A 19,003-nucleotide genomic window follows, 5' to 3' on the forward strand; every position below is an offset into this window, starting at 1 on the left:
TGATATGTGCCAACGAGGGAGCCTTCCCTGTCCACATCTCGTGAGGAGTCTTGGAAACCTTCTTAGTGGGAACTAAGTTAAGTATACGGGCGGCAGTCGCTAAGGCATACCCCCAGAAAGCTATTGGTAACGATGTCCGACTCATCATAGAACGAACCATGTCCACCAAGGTCCGATTACGTCTCTCAGCCACACCATTCAATTGTGGCGTTCTCGGAGGCGTCAATTGTGAAACGATTCCACATTCTTTTAGATAGTCGTGAAACTCAAGACTTAGGTACTCTCCTCCTCGGTCTGACCGAAGCATCTTGATTTTCCTGCCCAGCTGATTCTCCACTTCATTCTTAAACTCTTTGAACTTTTCAAAGGTTTCCGACTTTTGCTTGATCAAGTAGATATATCCATATCTGCTATAATCATCTGTAAAAGTCACGTAGAAGCGGCAAGCATCCCTTGTGGTGGATCTAAAGGGCCCACACACATCGGTGTGTATGAGATCCAATAAACCCTCACCCCTTTCACAAGTGCCAGTAAAGGGTGACTTGGTCATCTTCCCAAGTAAACAAGACTCACACGTGTCATCGTCCCTAAGGTCGAATGACTCCAACACTCCATCCTTTTGGAGTTGGGCTATGCGTTTCTTGTTGACATGGCCAAGGCGACAATGCCATAAGCATGCTTTGTCTAGACTAGTAGACGAATCTATATTCAAAACATTATTTCCAAAATTATCAACAATCATCACTGATTCATAAATCCCATTACAAGGTAATGCATTGAAATAAAAGACACCATTCAAATAAACATTAATAGAACCATTACTATTATCAAAAGAATATCTGAAACCTTGTCTAAACAACCCGTGAAAAGAAATAATGTTTCTTGCCATATCTGGCGAATAACAGCAATTCTCTAAATCTATTCCTAACCCATTACTTAACACTAAAGAATAAACACCGACTTTGGTCACAGGCGACGATCTTCCGTTTCCCATAATCAGGTTCATCTTCCCATGCTCCATCTCCCTACTTCTTTTTAGGCCCTGCAAATCAGAACAAATGTGGTAACCACATCCTGTATCAAGAACCCATGAAGTAGCAAATGATGAGTTATTAGATTTAATAGAATACATACCTGCAAATGTGGGCTTGATCTTCCCATCTCTTATGTCCTGCAGATATTGTGGGCAGCTTCGCTTCCAGTGGCCCTTTTGGTGGCAATAGAAGCACTCTGCTTCTTTAGGATCGGAAGAGGGTTTAACGGGGCCTGTTTTGGTCCCACTTGATGACGAACCATCACGGGGTTTCCCCTTATGGTGGCTCTTACATGGAGTCTTCCTCTTTTTACCCTTTCCTTGACCTATCGCCATCACAGGAGCGGCCACAGCAGGTGACGGTGCAACGGATTTGTCTTTGAGGTTGCTCTCAGCAGTCCTCAAGAGTCCTTGGAGCTTGCTCAAGGAGACCTCCTCTTTGTTCATATGGTAGGTCATCCTAAACTGATTGTAGCAGGAGGGCAAGGAGTGGAGGATTATGTCGATAGCCAAATCCTCATCAAACTTAACATTAAGTTTGAGAAGACGATCAACATACCTCTGCATTTTCTGCAAATGAGAGGTTAGGGATTCTCCACTCCCCATCTTAGCGGTGATCATGCTAGTAATGATCTCATAGCGCTCTTGCCTCGCGCTCTGGTGATACCTGTCCAGCAAATCCTGATGCATTTCATATGGATACATGTCCTCATAGGACTTTTGGAGTTCGAGGTTCATGGTGGCCAGCATGATGCAGTGAACTTTCGTGGCATCACGCTCGTGGGCCTCAAAGGCGGCCAATTCCTCAGGAGTAGCAACATCTGGGATGATCTTCTCAAGCTTTTCATCGAGGACATATTCTTTTTCCTCGTAGCGTGTGATCATGCGGATATACCTCATCCACTCGTTGAAGTTTGAACCATCAAATATCACTTTCTGACACAAGTTCATCAACGAGAATGACCCAGAAGCGTTGTTGTTGTTGTTGTTTGCAGACATCTGAAAAGGAAAGGAACAAAGTTTGATTAGAAATGAATCCCTAATTAAACACCCAAATGAGTAATTAGGGCTAGGATCCAACAACATTATTTACAACTTAGAAAGGGATGCCGTACTCTAAAAGTAAATAATTTGAAGGTAAGTGAATGACGATTCACTAATTCTCACCATGAAAAACGAAAAAGCAATTTAGGTTTTAAATGTATTGAAAACTCCTAGATCTTTGAGATTCATTGAACTTTTCAATGGCATGTTTAAATCTCTATATGCATTTCAAATTTGTGACTAGGATGCCGAGGATCGCAAACAAATTTGTGAATAACCATGCGAATCAACGTGGTGCACTCAATGTCTTTATCACCTAATCAATGTGCCGGTGAACCACACACGCTCCATTGATCTATGACAACCATCGAGTCACCCTTCGCTACCAATTTCATCCCCAAATTGATGTGCCAGTTAACCACACGCGCTCCATCAATGTTTGACAAGGGTACGAAGTGTAATTCCATGGATTAGCATCATTTTCACATTTTACCCTAAAGTAACTAAGAGTGGGAATTTGTAAAACAATGTAGTTACTTTAATATTTCCATTATACTTTTAATGAGGAATTAAGTGCCCTATCCTATCCGTTCGGCTAACGACCCTCCACCAGTCAAGCAAGCGGTAGATGTGAGTGTACATCCATTAAGCGCCATTTTATAGGCAGCAACCTTATACCCACCTTATAGACCGGCTTCGTGAATGAGGCCTACTAGCGATAAGACTAGCTTATTCTTATACATATATAATAATTAATCTTATAATATCATAATTGTATAAGGGTGTATTTTAAAGCATTTCAAAATACTAGTATCTTAATGTGTATTAAAATTTTCGAAAATTAAGGCTATTTAATTTAAAATTTTAAACACCAAAAAACTTTGATTTAATAATTATCAAAATCAAACAATTAATTTGAACTATTAAATCTTTAAGGTTTATCATAAAATCAAACTATTAATTTATTTAATCCTTTTATCCCCTAGATTTTTAAATATATGGAAAGGATAATACAAGATCTTCAATTATCTAGTTTAAACAATTAAATTGATAATCACAAAGATAGCAATATCCAAATCCCTAAAATCTTGGGATCTTATCTTGGGGGGCAAGGGATTTTCGAAATCCCTAGGGTTTCTTAACCCTAATTTCGAAATTTGGAGGCTAGGCAAAAAGGTTTTAAGAACCCTATCAAAAATCACCAACTAGGGTTTTGCAACCCTAATTTGCGAAAATCACCAAGCCTTAGGGTTTACTTGCCATAAACCCTAATTTGTCAAATTCATAATATGTATCAAATCCAATTGAAAACAAAAAACCAATGGCTCTGATACCACTGATAGGTTTAATACAAACAATCCTATGTGTGCATGCAACCCTAGTTGGATCTATGTTTTCACTATAAGACATACAACTTTATGAACACAAAATAAACCCTGGCATGCTTCTATAATTTTCGAAAATTACATAGAAGTGTAGTAGACATACCTTTGTTGTTATATAGCAATAACAACTAGTTTCCTTGATCTCTTGAACTCTCTTGAACTCTTGAAAGCAAGCACCACAATTGTAGTGCCTCTAATGGCTCACAAACACCTTGAAGCAAGAAGGCAACTAAGAGAGAGAAGGGAATGATGCTAATTTCGGCCCTAGGGTTCCCTTGGAATCAAGTGGCCTCAAATTGAAGCATAGGGCATGTATTTATACTATAGGGTGCTAGGGTTTTAGTCTAAACCCTAATGGACAGCTTAGCCACCAAGCAGCCCAAGGAACCTTATGGAATGAGGCCTTGGACGAAAATATGATGATCATTCATCATAATTTCGTTCCCCCTTAGTCCATTAGGTTTCCAAGCCCAAAACTCAACTATCACACATTTGACAGTTTATACCCCTTTATTTAATTAATCTCTTTTAGTCACCAAATTAATTCCTAATTAATTTATGACTAATACTAATTAAATAAATATGATTTCTCCTTTAATATATTATTCTTATAATATATTAATAAATCATAATATCTCCTCTCTCATATCAAATTACCTTGTCAAGTTGCTTTGGTGAAGGCAACCCAAAAGGACCATGCACACTCGGGTCAAGTATATACCAAATATGGTTACTGACTTAGACATTAATCCAACAAAAGTACCATCTCTACTAATCCCTAAGTCTTGTGACTCCAACTGGCATCCCACCAAAAATCTCTCGGAAATTAACTTGATTTCCCTCTCAAGGTATGCTCCGTTGAAACTCGTTCAACATGGCCCTCTGGCCCCACACTCTGTCACATTTGATCTCAGTCCGATTAGTCACAATGGAATAACTGGTAAAACCAAAAGCACTAACCGCCACGAGTCATGGTATTCAAACCATGTGGCCACCTCTCGATCTGCTATGAATCATGGTACCCGAACCATGTTTTCTCTTCTCAATCTACCTTAAACCATGGTTCTCGAACCATGTTATCTCTTCTCATCCTGCTACTCAGAACCTCTGGAATTTTCGTTGTTTCGAGTATGGGTCATCTGCTTTCAGTAGTACGGGCTCATACTACCTGCCACATCTACCCATACTTTCCACACGGATCGTTCCAGATTTCCCAAGTAGTTGCTTCACCTTCCCGATCACTAATCTCGTCACGCGTGTTCACTCCCCATCGAAATACTCTACTCTATCAGCATACTCATCTGACTAAGGTCACTCCCTAGGCTCTTCCTAGGTTCTCACACTTCTCCGCCATTAGCTGCTGAAGAACTCCTTATGATGTCAGCCATCTACCTCCTGAATATCGTCATATTCACTTAAAATAGATTTCGTCCTCAAAATCTGACTCGGTTAGAATATTAACTGCACTTGCACAATCCATATGATTCTGCTAATCCATTTGTAGAACCAATGCATCAAACTTGGACTTGAGAAACCAAATAGAGCCCAACTGACATCAGCAACAATCCAACCTCTTGAAAGCATTATACTGCATCAACCTAGCTATGACTGAACCAACTTCCACTCCACAGAATCGAGAATCCAAAATCCTAAAATTTCCATGGACATTCATAGAGGCTGATCATCATCTATTCAAAATCGTCTAAAAGTTCTCAGGTACACACTTCACTTCCTGAAGAGTCATCATCATCCCATCGCTCCCATGAGCGTATCAGTGGTCAATCCAGTAGAAAATTTTGGGCAACATACATATGCCTATGCGATCAGGGGCACAATTTAACTAACAGTTCATCCAAGGTTCCTACAACTAACTCTACCACTGGCAACTCAACTCACTTGAAACCGGTCTTGCAACAACGAATAGGGATCCACTAAGGAAACCTACGAGGAACTTCCGATAACCATTGTGACTTTTCTAACAAGCCCAAGTCCTACCAAAAACCAACCCATACCCGTCGGATACTAAGCCATCAGTAGTATTCCCATAGTGCTTAAATTACCCAATTATGCCAAAGACCAAATGAATTACACCATACGAATCTCTACAACATACTACCGACCCAACACATAAGTAAAGTCCACGAGGGTCCACTACACGTCGTGACACCATCCAGACATTGGAATGAGAAGCTCACGGTTCATCACCGTTCTTTCCATCACCCAATCTCAGCCATGAAGATTCCTGATCAGCACCCGGTGGGCCCACAGACATATTGCTATCATCCCACCGACCAACAAGAATCCAATCAACTTTCCACTTAACGCTTATCAAAACCACAGGAACCATACTATACTACAATACACAGTCCTTCCACAGTCTCACAACCATTTTTGGTACAACCTAACTCGTCATATAGATTCCTATGAGCCAAGTCGTAGACTTACTACACTTCCACACCCTTCTATCAATCTAGTGAAATCTACGGCTTCCCCACAGTCTCACAACACTTCCACAATTGCAATGGGACCATCCCATGGTCATTTCCGAACACCTAATCAAAGATCAATATGAGCCAAACCCACGGCCTACTGAACCTTATCAGGCGTTCGGGTTGTGCTTCGAACCCTAGAGACTTCATTAGACAAGAACAGACAGAGAGGTCCTAACACAAACCTCAACCTGAACCTAGCCATGTATCCAAAATGTGTCCCTACCTCTGTTTTACTTTCCCAAATGAGATAACTCAAATCCTTAATCTTTGACTCCTTTATTACTCCTAGAAACCAACTATCCTCTTGTCCTTAGATATGAACTCCAAGTTAATACACACTTTAAATATTTTTGATAATCCCAAGTGGTTCTCCCCCTCTTGGAATCAACCACTTCTTAACGATGTGAGTTTTCCTCACTTTACTCGTGGGTTGAAGGCACTAATACAAACCCACTAGATTGTGTATCCTGGTGTATAGGATGTTGTTATATTGTAGTGATATGTTAGATCTTTATCCTGGTGTATAGGATGTTGTTATTCGGTAGTGATCTGTAGATCTGTTTGTTTATCTGCTGACTGGTTATATGATTATATGTAGTTAGAACTATGTTGTTTGCTATGTATATGTCGACATGTTATGGTTTCGAGTTGATGCTTTATTGTTATGTGCGTGAGCCAATAGACCAAGGATATTCTAATCCGATGACTGGGTGGAGCGAGGGTACTCCAGTCTTATGATTGAGTGGACCCGTTGCATATTCGTATTCCATTCTGATGACTGAGTGGGCCAAGGTATTCCAATCTGATGACTAATCGTGTCGGGGGTAATCCAGCTCGATGGTTGTGGACCCGTGGGTATTCCATTCTGATGATTGATTTGACCCAACATGCATGATTGTATATGATATATATTTGTGTGGTGGTATTTTGAGGGAACGCACTAAGCTTATTGCTTACAGTTTCAGTTTTATGTTTCAGGTACTTCAGATGACCACGGTTAGACGAATGCGTGATCGTACATATCCTTCTGGTTTTATGATTTTGGATTTTAGGGATACTCGGATTTTGATTATTACTTTTGAAAACAATGTTTTGTAAATAATTACGATCTCTGGATTGGTTTTGAAAAATTAAAAAGTTTACCCTGATTTTTGGGATGTTACATATATTGATTAATGGACTCTCATAAAAGAAAACAAAGTGTGAGATAAAGATATAAATAGTTGTAACGTAATTGTTACGTGAATAATCGCCTTTCACCGAAGAATCAAGTATATGACTAGTGCCTGAAGGAAAAAAAAAAAAACATATTGTAAAGAACTTTGATATAAAACCATGGATGTTATGTGGTTCATTTGATTTTCTCATATGGTATAGTTGATGTGTACTAGACTAGCCGAAATCATTGATTAGAATTTACAAGTTTCCTCAAAAGATATATGTTGGGAAAAGGTAAGTTTCTCCCATATGAAACCTTTTACGAGAAATTAATTATAGTGATTCTTTGTACATAATAGGCATACCAATTGCAAATATTTAAGTTTAATATATTCTTATTAGAGAAGGTGGTAGGAAGTTGTGATATTACGGCTAATTGGCCAAACAGCCAAACTGTAAAAAGAAAAACTCAAGTATCCAAATTCAAATTGTTATAGAAATTTTGGTCACACATATATAAGGACAACTTGGGTCTACGCGGACATTGACTTATGACTTCAAACGAAAAGGAACTTTCCTTACGTGGTTAGCAACGTTTTAACTAAAAAATTACTCGTAATTATTATATTTAAAGTAATCACTTTATCTATCCTAACAAAATAATAAAAATATTTTTATTGCTTGTCATTTTCTCAAGATTTTTATCACACCTCATGAGATTTTTAAATTCCTTCAATTTCACAGGTCACTAATTGATATTTTTATTTTTTATTTTTTGTTAATAAAAAACTAATCAATTCCACTAATTAACACATCTATTATTATATATGTAAAATATTTATTATATTAAATGTGTAAATCAATACTATAATTAATAAAACATTTTTTATTTAAGATAAATATATTTTTTTTCTATAAAACGAATATAATAATAAATAGTTTGTTTTTTCTACCACTAAAAACATTTACTATGATCTTTTTGTTATATAATTACAATAATAAAATATTATAAAACAATATTGTCAAAATTAAGATATAATAAAATATATTTTGTTAAACTTTGAAAATAAAATAGGCATTAAAAATATTCAATGTTTACATCTTGATATAAAATTTTTATTTTTAATAGACCAATGTAGTAAACGGGTCTTATACCTAGTTTTAAATATATAATATTTGCTACCATTAACCTATAAAAATCATAATGAATAATAAGATTATAATTCTAAGCAAATCGTATCTTGTCGTTAGTACGAAGTTTTATACACTTTTACTTATATGACTAGGGTAACCCACGAAGGATAAATAATGGGGCAATAAAGCTTTTTTTTGTTTGTTAAATGTGTCTCAAAACCACTACTATATATCTTTCTTCTTTTTCTTTTTTATACTATGGGCATGTTTGGTACGGAGTTTTTAGAAGCGTTTGGAAGCTTCTAGCTTTTGACAAAACGTTATAGTTTAAACAAAAAACTTCATTTGGTAGTACGAGCGTTTAGCTTTTATTTTAAACAAAACACTCCAAATGTAAAAACTATTTCATGCAGCGTTTAAACAAAACGCTACTGAGCTTTTGAAATCAATTTCCATAATTATCCTTAAAATTTTATTTATTTATTTATTTATTTTTAATCAATTGTCTTTTTATGTAATTTTATATATTTCAAAAACTTCCAGCTACTTTTGTCAAACACTTATATAACAAATAAGTTACAGCTTTCCACTACCAGTTACCCGTTTCCAGCTAAGTTACCCGTTTCCAGCTAACAGCTATTTTTGCTAAACACACGCTATGATTAGTTGAAAAAATGTCACTTACTACTCTATATCTTTCTTTTTATTTATAATATGTTTATATATATATAGAGAGAGAGAGAGAGAGGTTGGTGATATCGATTTCTCAATATGTATAGAGTTTGCTTAAAATCATATTAAGCCAAACCATGTACTAAATTTCTCATTTTTCCTACTTTTAGTTGTAAATGGGCTGTGGTGTTGGCCTAGACCAAATCATGTGCTATTAATGAATATATCTATTGTAATGCTTCCTTATTTCTTTTAATTTTTGTTGAATCTATAGAAGCTAACCTCATCATTGCAAGTAATGATAGATGATGCAATATATCTTCTTTTAATGGATTTTCACATTATGTATGTTTCAAGATGATTTTGCTAGAATCAATAACTACTACAAGTATTGTGTTCAATAGTTGGATCAAACTTCTAACCAAAATAGCTGAAATCAAGCTGTTGCCTCAACTCCATTGCTAACTGGTAGTGCAGTTGCAGTTTCCATTTTACCAGTTGCTTCTTCTTCTCCTTCATTCTTCATCTCTATCTCATCTTCTGTATCACTATCATCTTCATCTTCATCAAAATCTCCACCACCTCCCATGTTAAGTTTCTGCATCATCAATCAAATTGTCAGTTAGACTCTTGAAAAAATTGCAATCAATTATTTCAATTGTTGATTTTAAGGAAGTTGTACTTACTGAGAAATCCATGTCACCAAACTCCATATCACCTCCACCTGCATAATCAATCAATCAATATCATATCTCATTGGAGTCTCTCATTCTTGGTATTTTTGTGATTATAAAAAAGGAACAAAATGAAACACAAGACTAACCATTTTCCTCCTGTTCATCTTCATCTACCCATTTATCCCAATCACATTTCACAAACATCGGAGTCTTTCCCTCTTCTTTCAAAAGCCTGTTCCACCATTTACTTTCTTCCTTCTTTATAAGGTAAACAATAGTTCTTGGTCCAACACTTGCCTTGCTCTCCTGCAATTTTTATTTGATTAATTAGTTATCATTTTGCTTTTGGTTTAACAAACAAAACATGTAATTTATAAAAGCAAAACACTTTTCACTTACATTCACGTCCACCTTGTCATGAAGGTTGATGTCTATTTCATAAGCTAAATTCTCAGCTCCAGCAGTAGCAGAGAAGTAGAATTTACCCTCAGGCTCCAATTTGAGCTTCACATTTTTGGCATCGGGAAGATCAATGGTGATGAAGAGCACATCAGCCCTCTGCGCCCACTTCAAGGTTGGATGTCGGCTAATCAACACACAGAAACAGAACAAGATTAGAAAGGTAAATAGTTTTTAGTTTTTACACATCGCCAATTCATTTGGCAATAGAATAAACAATTCATTTTTTGTAAACTAGCTTGCACGGATTACAAAGAAGAATGCAGATCCTATCAGAAGAAAGGAACACGCATTATATCGATACTAAAACCCTAAATTGAAGCCAGATTTTATTACTTCTCCATAACTTTCAACGGAGCTAGAAATTTAATCTGCAACGATTTCTTTACTAACAGAATTAAAAAAAACTCGTTGCTAAAACAAGCATGCATGTATGATCGTGAATTCGTGATTATGGTTTATGCCTGCTCAAATTCCTCCATTCGGATGTATAGTTAGGAATAATAGCATAAGATTAAGAACCGTAACAACCATACCGCAACTCATCGATTGATCTACGTAGATTATTGAACTAAATGAAATTTTAAAAAAAAATCACCGAAAAATCGTCAATCCAAAATAACCTGCTCAAATTACACTAATGACGATCGCATGATGCATCGAAGCATCAAATTAAGAGTAGTTCTACAATTTCATTTCAAACTAACACAGAGATAATGAATCAATCCTAATTCACAATTTATTCATCAAATCGAGTGCATCATGTAGCATGTTATAGTAATTTAAGAAGGAAAACAGAAAACGAACAGAATTCATACCTCATTTTGATTGATTTTTGCAGTTCCTAACTGTAAAGATAATCCTTTGAGAGTGATCTATGATCTACGCTTTACGATTGGATATGGAAACAGCAAATGATTCATTCCAGTATTTATAGCGAAGGTGGGGATGGAAGAAGGCCGTGGCATCTAGATGCTTCCGGACTCTTTTTATTATTAAACATAAAATAAAATTCTAGACCTTATAATTATTTAAATATTTAAATATCAGTTTCTAGACCTTAATAATATTTAAATATCAGCCTTTTTAACTCATGTGTTTGGCTTAATTTTTTTACAGTTTAAAAGTTCTTTTTGGAAAAGAAAAAAAAATAATAGATGTTTTACAAAATTAATTTTAAAAGCTACTTTGAAGTTTTTATACAAAGAAAATGAATTTTTTAAAAAAGTCAGAAAATCCAGATTTTTTTTGTAATTTTTTCGAAAATGATTTTTTGGGCTGTGAAAAACTAAGTCAAACACTCCCTAAAAAAATTATAGTTGTAAGTTGATATTAATATTAAATATTGATAAAATATTTCATAGGTGTCTTTAACGATGATTTTTATACAAAAATGACTTAATTTGTTATTTTTTTAAACAACGCGATATTTTAAACTTGAAGCATTTAAGATTCAAATACAAATCAATTTCATTTTTAAACATTTCATATAGACCGGTCCAAATGTATATAGGACCCGGGTTGAAAAGAAAAAAATGACCCCTAAAGACAAATATAATAAAAATTAAAAAAAATATATTATTTATTTTTCATTATAAACGTGTTCAATTAGCAATAACAAGCAAATATATTTGTTTATTTTTTGAGTTAGTTTGAGTTTGAACCAACTTTAAACCCTAAAAATTATTTAGATAATAACTTTTTTTATATATATGCACTACATAGCCCACAAATTTTGGGTACCCGAAGACGTGGGCCCTAGGCGGTCGTCCGAGTTGCCCACCGTCTGGACCGGCCCTGATTTCATAGTAACGTTGTGATATCAGTTAACTTGTTAATAAAATGTAATAATACAAAAAACATATATATTAGCAATTTATATAATTTTTTAGAATAACCATTTTATTAACTAAGAATGACTAACGGATAACCGACAAGAACACATATAAGATAATAAGAACAAGAAAATTACAAGAAAGAAATTAAAAAAATACATAAGAGGGGTAATGTGTAGAAATCCATAATTAATGGGGTCAAATTTAAATGATATAATCATACAAATATTCATCTTGTCAATATTTTTCCGGTGAGATGGCCGCCGCCGTCGAGCCGTTACTGCAAAAGTGCGCCACCCTCTCCCACATCAAACAACTCCAAGCTCACCTCATAACCACCGGTGTTTTCCAATTCCACCCTTCCCCTCGTTCCAAGTTTCTTGAATTTTGCGCCACCTCCTCTGCCGCTGGAAGCCTCCTCTACGCCGCTGACATTTTCCGTCACATTGCCTCCCCAGTCACCAACGACTGGAACGCCGTCATACGCGGCCTCGCCCAGAGCCATCAACCAACCGACGCCGTCACCTTTTACCGCCAAGGCTTGCGCATGCTCACGTGCAAGCCGGACGCTCTCACCTGCTCTTTCACCCTCAAAGCCTGCGCACGAGCGTTAGCTTGTAACGAAGCTAACCAAATCCATTCGCAAGTGGTTCGATTTGGGTTCATAGCAGACATTCTACTGCAAACCACCTTGGTCGACGTCTACGCAAAATCTGGTTATTTAGACAATGCACGCAAACTGTTTGATGAAATGTCTAAAAAAGATGTCACATGTTGGAATGCTATGATTGCTGGGTTGGCTCAAGGGAACCAACCCAATGAAGCATTGCAACTCTTTACAAGAATGCGAGATCTGGGGTTCAAGCCCAACGAGATCACGGTTCTTGGCGCCCTCTCAGCCTGTGCCCAACTGGGCGTAGTACGTGAGGGCGAGAACATATACAGTTACATAAAAAACCAAAACCTCGACACAAACGAGCAAGTTTGCAATGTTGTAATCGACATGTTTGGTAAATGTGGGTATGTCACAAAAGCTTACCAAGTTTTCAATTCCATGAAGTGCACAAGAACTCTTGTTACATGGAACACTATGATCATGGTCTTGGCAACAAATGGCGAATCCCTCGAAGCACTTAAATTGTTCGATCAAATGAGTAAAGAAAGATTCCAACCCGATAACGTGAGTTATCTTGCGGCTCTGTGTGCTTGTAATCACGCAGGAATGGTGGAAAATGGGGTCGAATTGTTTGAAAAAATGATTAAAGATGTCTCGGTTGTTCCTAATATCAAGCACTATGGTACTATGGTTGATTTATTAGGGAGATCGGGTCGATTACACGAGGCTTACAATGTCATTGATTCGATACCAATAAAACCCGATGTTATTCTTTGGCAAACTTTGTTAGGTGCTTGTAAGACGTATGGGAATGTAGAAATGGCGGAAAAGGCATCAAGAAAGCTAGTTGAAATGGGGTCAAGTAGCGATGGGGATTTCGTGTTGCTATCAAATATATATGCGGCTCAACGTAGATGGAAAGATGTGGGAATCGTTAGGGACACGATGAGAAATAAAGAAGTTAAGAAGGTTCCAGGGTTTAGTTACATTGATGTTGATGGTGTGATACATAAGTTTGTGAATGGAGATAGGAGTCATTTGAATTTGGAAGAGATTTATAGGAAGATTGAGGAGATTATGGGTCGGATTATGGAATACGGGTATGTTGCGGATACGGGTTATGTGTTACATGATATAGGGTTAGAGGAGAAAGAAAACGCGTTGAGTTATCATAGCGAGAAGTTAGCAGTTGCATTTGGGTTGATTAAAATGAGTAATGAAAGCAATCCGATACGCATCAACAAGAATTTGAGGATATGTGGTGATTGTCATGAGGTCATGAAGCTTGTTTCAAAGGTTTATAACCGTGAGATTATCGTAAGAGATAGGACTCGTTTTCATAATTTTAAAAACGGGTTGTGTTCATGTGAAGATTATTGGTAGACTTTGTAAGCTAAATCGTTTGTTAAACATTGCAATTTAGTCAACAATAAAAGCTAAACATGTCAAAAGAATAATAGCACAATAGTTACAAATCTGCTAAGACTACACAAAACATCCCAATAACAAGTTACAAATCATTGTTACATCGTTAGGTCAAAAGAATCGAACACTAATCAAGTGATGAAAATTGATAAAAAAAACCAACCACAATCAAAGAACACGATTACAATGGAGTAATTAACAAACTTGACTAGTCTTTTGATAATTTAGCTTCAAATCCACCTTCGGGACGCTTTACAAGATCATATGGCATATAAGTTCCAAGAATCTTGTCCCAAATAGGGAAAAAAGGTTGAGAGAAATTGTACTTTAATCCATGGAGTTGATGATGAATGTCATGATACGCCGTATTGTTTTGGAAAAAGTAATGAAAAAGATTACCAGGCAACCAGAGTCCACAATGATCATCCACAGTTTTTACCACAGCAAAACAGAAGAAGATAACCGCAGTTCTTGCAGTCATTCCTGATACAAGAAAAGAGAGGGCCCCACCAACTGTATCTAGAAGAAGACCCTCGAGTGGGTGGTTGTAAAGAGCCCCAATTGCATACGGGACAACTAGTTTATGGTGTTGAGAATGAATGTGGCGATATAGGAATTTGTTTATGTGCATGTATCGATGCACGAAATACTGCCATGTGTCCATTACAAACATCGCGATCATGATCTGGATAAGTTGAATGAAAAGAGATGGTTGAACTTCTGTCCCTACTAAGCCTGTTTCTGAGGTTACCTAAATACAAAAGTTGTACAAGATTTTAGTCATCAAGAAATGATATTATTGAGTGTTTATATGTATTTAATGTTGAAACTTGAAAGAGCAACATATATGAAGAGTTTTGGGACAGATATGAAGCATAAAAAGGTATAACTACTCAATTATAGTGCGAGTGACATTAACAATGACAGTGACACTATAGTTCTTATTTCTCAACACCAATCTTGAAAATCAGAAGTAAATTCTCATATGGCTATCAAATCAAACAACCCTAATGGGAAACAAAAAAAAAGGAAGTGGAAGTGGAAGTGGTGTTACCAAAAACAGGATGTGAGCAACGATTGCCTGAACTAGCTGTTGGAGCAAAACACCCTTGATAACGGAGCTCAATGGCACTGAGTTCTTGGCATCTTCTTCTTTCCTTGTGTGCAATCGATAATTATCTAGAGGGGGGAGCAACTGAAAAAACCCAGCGTACAACCAGTAAACCACAATTGGGGCAAATGTACCCATCACTTCATCACTAACATACCCTTCCCAAAACACCATTACTGTAAAATCGAAGAAAATCGCACTCCTTAAACCCTAACTACAACCTGATCCTATATCAAAACCAACTACTTCCGCACCTGCGTGTGAGTATGAGAATTACAAATACGACCTGAAGAAATTGTGAGAAACCAGATTTAGGTCAAATCTTCGGTTACTAATCGAACTGAGACAAGATACACTGTGATAAACCAGATTTTGAATCAGATCTGTAGTGGTGGCTCCGACAGCTGTAGAAGTTGTAATCTTGTTTGTGGATTCGCTGGAGTCGAATAAACCATTGGCTTCGCTTCGCTTGCCCTTTTTTGAATAAAAGCTAAACAAGGGTGCCGTATGAGGTTTTAATTTTAAACAAATCAATTGTTTTAGTTTAACTTTTAACTTGGAGCAAATTACATAAAAACCCATTATATTTTGACAATTTTTCCAATTCAATCCTTTGTTTTTTATTTTTGCTAAAAAAATTATCCAATTTTGAGCAAAAGTACCACCACGATCACTCTTACTTGTTAGAGTCGGCCACACTAGTAATCTTTGATGATGTGGATTTTAATTATTGAGGTGGCTTTTATTCTTATTTTTTGTTTTCGTATTTAAAACTCAAAACCAAAGAAGTCAAAGTCTTCCTAATCTAGTGTGATTTTGAAGAGTAACTTGACCAATTAGGTTGTGGTTTACTTTCTGATCAATAGTCGTGAAAGTTTACAAGTTTCTTCCAAATCATGGTTAGTGTTTCATACAATCGGGCAATCATGTACTTATTGTTTCATATAATCAATCAATCGTGAACTTCGGGTTTTAAACATTCGATAGTTTCAAATAAGATTACTTAAAGTTTTGTGTTTTAGGGTTTTATCTCAATTCCTTATGCTCTCATAAAGTCAAAATCATTAATATTTATATTATCCTTTGTTATAAAATGTCAAGTAGGTGAAATGGCCTCCGCTTTAAATAAACAATATTTAAGTGGTGATGGTAATAATGATAGTGATAGTGATAATGATGTTGGCCTCGTGACAATGAAGGTTTGGATCTCACTCTTGAAGATCAAAGAGTTTGGAGTATTAACTACACTCAAGAAGACAAATTTTCAGCTTATGATGTGACGATGAAAATTAGCTAGCTCATGTTCTGATACTCTTGGAGTTAAGGAAGAACCAATTGGTTCACTAAGTATAAAACAAAATGAAATGGAATATCCTGATGATAATGATGATCTAGGACTTGGGGTTGAGTTTATTATCCATAATCTTATATGAGTAAATGGAGTTTTATGAAGCCAATAGAAAAAGAAATCTATGAAATCTTGGAACAACTAAGTCTACTTTAGCAAATTATGGGTGGAAAACGAATATCCTCTTCGATTCACAATATGTGATAGTAAAAAGGATACAAATTAATGTGGTAAAGCAACCGAATGGAAAACATGCTCAATTGTTTATGGGATTTCATAGACGAGACGTGACCGGTCTTTCCAGATAAAGAAGATTTGTAACGTCCCATTTTTGCAACCAAACATTTTCATTTTAATTAAGGTAAAACTCCACAATTATTAAATCCATGTTAAAAAAAACTATTTGGTCAAAAATTACATTTTTTGAAAATCAGAGTAATATAATAAATGTAGAATTCTCAATGTTGTTAGTAAGTGTATGCAGTCACGCCTTAGCCTTCCCACAATCACTGATAATATCTAAAAACATAAACAACTGGGTAGACATGAATCGTAATGAGTTCCCCAAAAATACCACACGCCAAAAAAACATATACAAGCATGCATATTGGGGCCACAGTCATCGGAATCGATTGCCCCGGGTATGTTGGTCTGCCGTCTCAACCCAACCGCTTATCCCAAGCCCCGTGCCTACGACTTACAAATGGTCCACACCTGGTATCTTGGCCTATAACACAAAGTAGGAACGCTTTAACCTAACCTACCACAATATGTCGACATATAAACAAACAATAAATCAAGTAGGCACATAAGCAAATGCAACTATGAATCTACCTATCGAACAGTTCACTACTGCCTACTAGTCCCATTATAGCACACTGCTCCATTACCGGTAAAAATCCAAAGAATGCATAACCATATATAACCAGGTGTGAGATAAACACCCGAACAAATGATCCTACTCTAGAGCCACAACTAAACAAGGAACATGCAAGAGAGCCTAGGTCAAGAGTTCTCACGTTATCCTATGTAGCTACATACAAGCCTTAGGGCACCCCACTAAACGATAACCAGCCTACTCGTACTCTAACCAGTATACCACTGCTCCTATATCGTAACATACAAGGATATATATATATATATATATATATATATATATATATATATATATAACAGACCATAACACAACAACATCCTATACATAAGGATAAATAACAATAATCTAGTAGGCCGACATTGGTACCTTTGACCCACAGGTATAGAAAGGAAACTCGCCTGATTCGGAGAACTCAGAAACACTGCGACACACTCTATATTTAAGTGTGTTGCACCTTATTTAAGGACCTTTAAGTGTTTAAGTTTGGCCTCTTTACCAGCCCCCAAACCTCCTAAAACCCTAAATATACCCTTAAGCTCTCTTTGTGGTGTTCTTGAGCTCTTGAGGAGATTTTGGTAGTCATTTTGCCCTTTGTGAAGGAAGTAAAGAAGATTAAAGGTGCTTTGCTTGGTAAGAAATCTATAGATCCAGAATCATCACCCTTTTTGCAAGTCTTTGGAGGTATCTAGTTCATACCTAAGCTTGTTAGTGCATGGATCTCTTTATGACTTGATTTGTTATGCTTTTGGTCCCTTTTTGGGTTGGTGGACGAGTTAAGTCGTTTAAAGAACTTATTCTTTTAGATCTAAGCTTATTAGGAGTTCCTTGAGCACAAAGGTGCCAACTTTATGGGGTATTGGGTCTCATGCATGTATTAAGTCACCCATTAAGTCCTTTTTGAGCTTAAGAGGTTCATTTAGACATGCATGAACGTAAAGTTAGCAACTTTACGTGATGATCCAGCTCAAGGATGTCAGATCTACATTTTGGGAGCAACGTCTTAAGGGATTAAGAGCTAAATGCGAAGGATGGTTGAACATGAGGAGTACGTTGGGCATACAATCCAGTATGTGCAGTATACAAGCCCTAAAGCATGTACGTTTAGCGTACACCTGAGTACGCCCCCCGTACTCAGTCTGTTGGGCTTCGCATCTTGGGCTTTAAGTTTGGGCCATTATGTTAGGCTTAGATGCTTTGGGTCTTGTTAGGCCAAATGAATGCAAGTGTTTGGAGTAGGAAAAATTGGTGGATCTTGGCATAAGGCCCATGTAAGGGTTTGGGCCCAATTTGGAAAATTGGGCCATGCTTAGGCCTTTTGGATTATAGGTTTGGGCCTAAGTTTCGGTCCAAACTAGGTAAGATGTAAATTGGTCATTTACCCTAATTATGGTCTTATAGTTATGGATTGGAATCTAATTGTTAATTGGATGTTATTTGATATTGATAGCTCGAGGATTTGTTGGACCAGCTGCCGGGGAGTTATGGGTGTGATTCAGCAGTGCAAGGTGAGTCTTCTTCGGGTGTTCATGAGTCGAAGGCACCAATATCGGCTCTGTGACATCCCCATTTTCACAGCCATAAAAGATCGATTTGTTTATGCTTTATTTGAAAATCAGAGTATATTTTTAAATAAATATATTGCGGAATTTGTTCCCAAAAAAACATGATAAATATATTATCAAAGCATTTACAAAGAAATGTATTTTATTCATATTAAAACTTTGGGATGCCATCGTC

The 19,003-nt window shown here is 36.5% G+C and overlaps 3 protein-coding genes across 3 annotated transcripts; 1 reads left to right on the plus strand and 2 right to left on the minus strand.

Moving 5' to 3' along the window:
• Positions 1 to 9,207: 9,207 nt before the first annotated feature.
• LOC111919496 (co-chaperone protein p23-1) lies at positions 9,208 to 11,020 on the minus strand. Its single transcript, XM_023915044.3, has 5 exons — positions 10,873 to 11,020; positions 9,995 to 10,181; positions 9,742 to 9,901; positions 9,605 to 9,642; positions 9,208 to 9,516 (listed from the first exon to the last, which is right to left on the minus strand). Exons 1-5 carry the CDS (start codon positions 10,875 to 10,877, stop codon positions 9,355 to 9,357), a joined length of 552 nt encoding a protein of 183 aa, XP_023770812.1. The 5' UTR covers positions 10,878 to 11,020; the 3' UTR covers positions 9,208 to 9,354.
• Positions 11,021 to 11,984: 964 nt separating this feature from the next.
• LOC111919542 (pentatricopeptide repeat-containing protein At1g34160) lies at positions 11,985 to 13,903 on the plus strand. Its single transcript, XM_023915109.3, has one exon. The coding sequence runs from the start codon at positions 12,146 to 12,148 to the stop codon at positions 13,886 to 13,888; it is 1,743 nt and encodes a 580-aa protein (XP_023770877.1). The 5' UTR covers positions 11,985 to 12,145; the 3' UTR covers positions 13,889 to 13,903.
• A 45-nt stretch (positions 13,904 to 13,948) lies between these two features.
• LOC111919543 (very-long-chain aldehyde decarbonylase GL1-9) lies at positions 13,949 to 15,561 on the minus strand. The gene is made up of 2 exons (XM_023915110.3): positions 14,985 to 15,561; positions 13,949 to 14,681 (listed from the first exon to the last, which is right to left on the minus strand). Exons 1-2 carry the CDS (start codon positions 15,213 to 15,215, stop codon positions 14,139 to 14,141), a joined length of 774 nt encoding a protein of 257 aa, XP_023770878.1. The 5' UTR covers positions 15,216 to 15,561; the 3' UTR covers positions 13,949 to 14,138.
• Positions 15,562 to 19,003: the final 3,442 nt, after the last annotated feature.

This window comes from Lactuca sativa, chromosome 9 (genome assembly GCF_002870075.4).
Source record: "Lactuca sativa cultivar Salinas chromosome 9, Lsat_Salinas_v11, whole genome shotgun sequence".
Lineage (NCBI taxonomy): Eukaryota > Viridiplantae > Streptophyta > Magnoliopsida > Asterales > Asteraceae > Lactuca > Lactuca sativa.

Bases quoted from the DNA above. Each gene is read 5' to 3' on its own strand.
- LOC111919496 (XM_023915044.3), bottom strand. The intron at 9,902-9,994 runs GTAAGTGAAAAG...TAAAAATTGCAG, and splicing joins ATGACAAGGTGGACGTGAAT to GAGAGCAAGGCAAGTGTTGG. The intron at 9,517-9,604 runs GTAAGTACAACT...TTGATGATGCAG, and splicing joins TTGGTGACATGGATTTCTCA to AAACTTAACATGGGAGGTGG.
- LOC111919542 (XM_023915109.3), top strand. From the start codon at position 12,146: ATGGCCGCCGCCGTCGAGCCGTTACTGCAAAAGTGCGCCACCCTCTCC.
- LOC111919543 (XM_023915110.3), bottom strand. From the start codon at position 15,215: ATGGTGTTTTGGGAAGGGTATGTTAGTGATGAAGTGATGGGTACATTT. The intron at 14,682-14,984 runs GTAACACCACTT...TTTTGTATTTAG, and splicing joins TTGCTCACATCCTGTTTTTG to GTAACCTCAGAAACAGGCTT.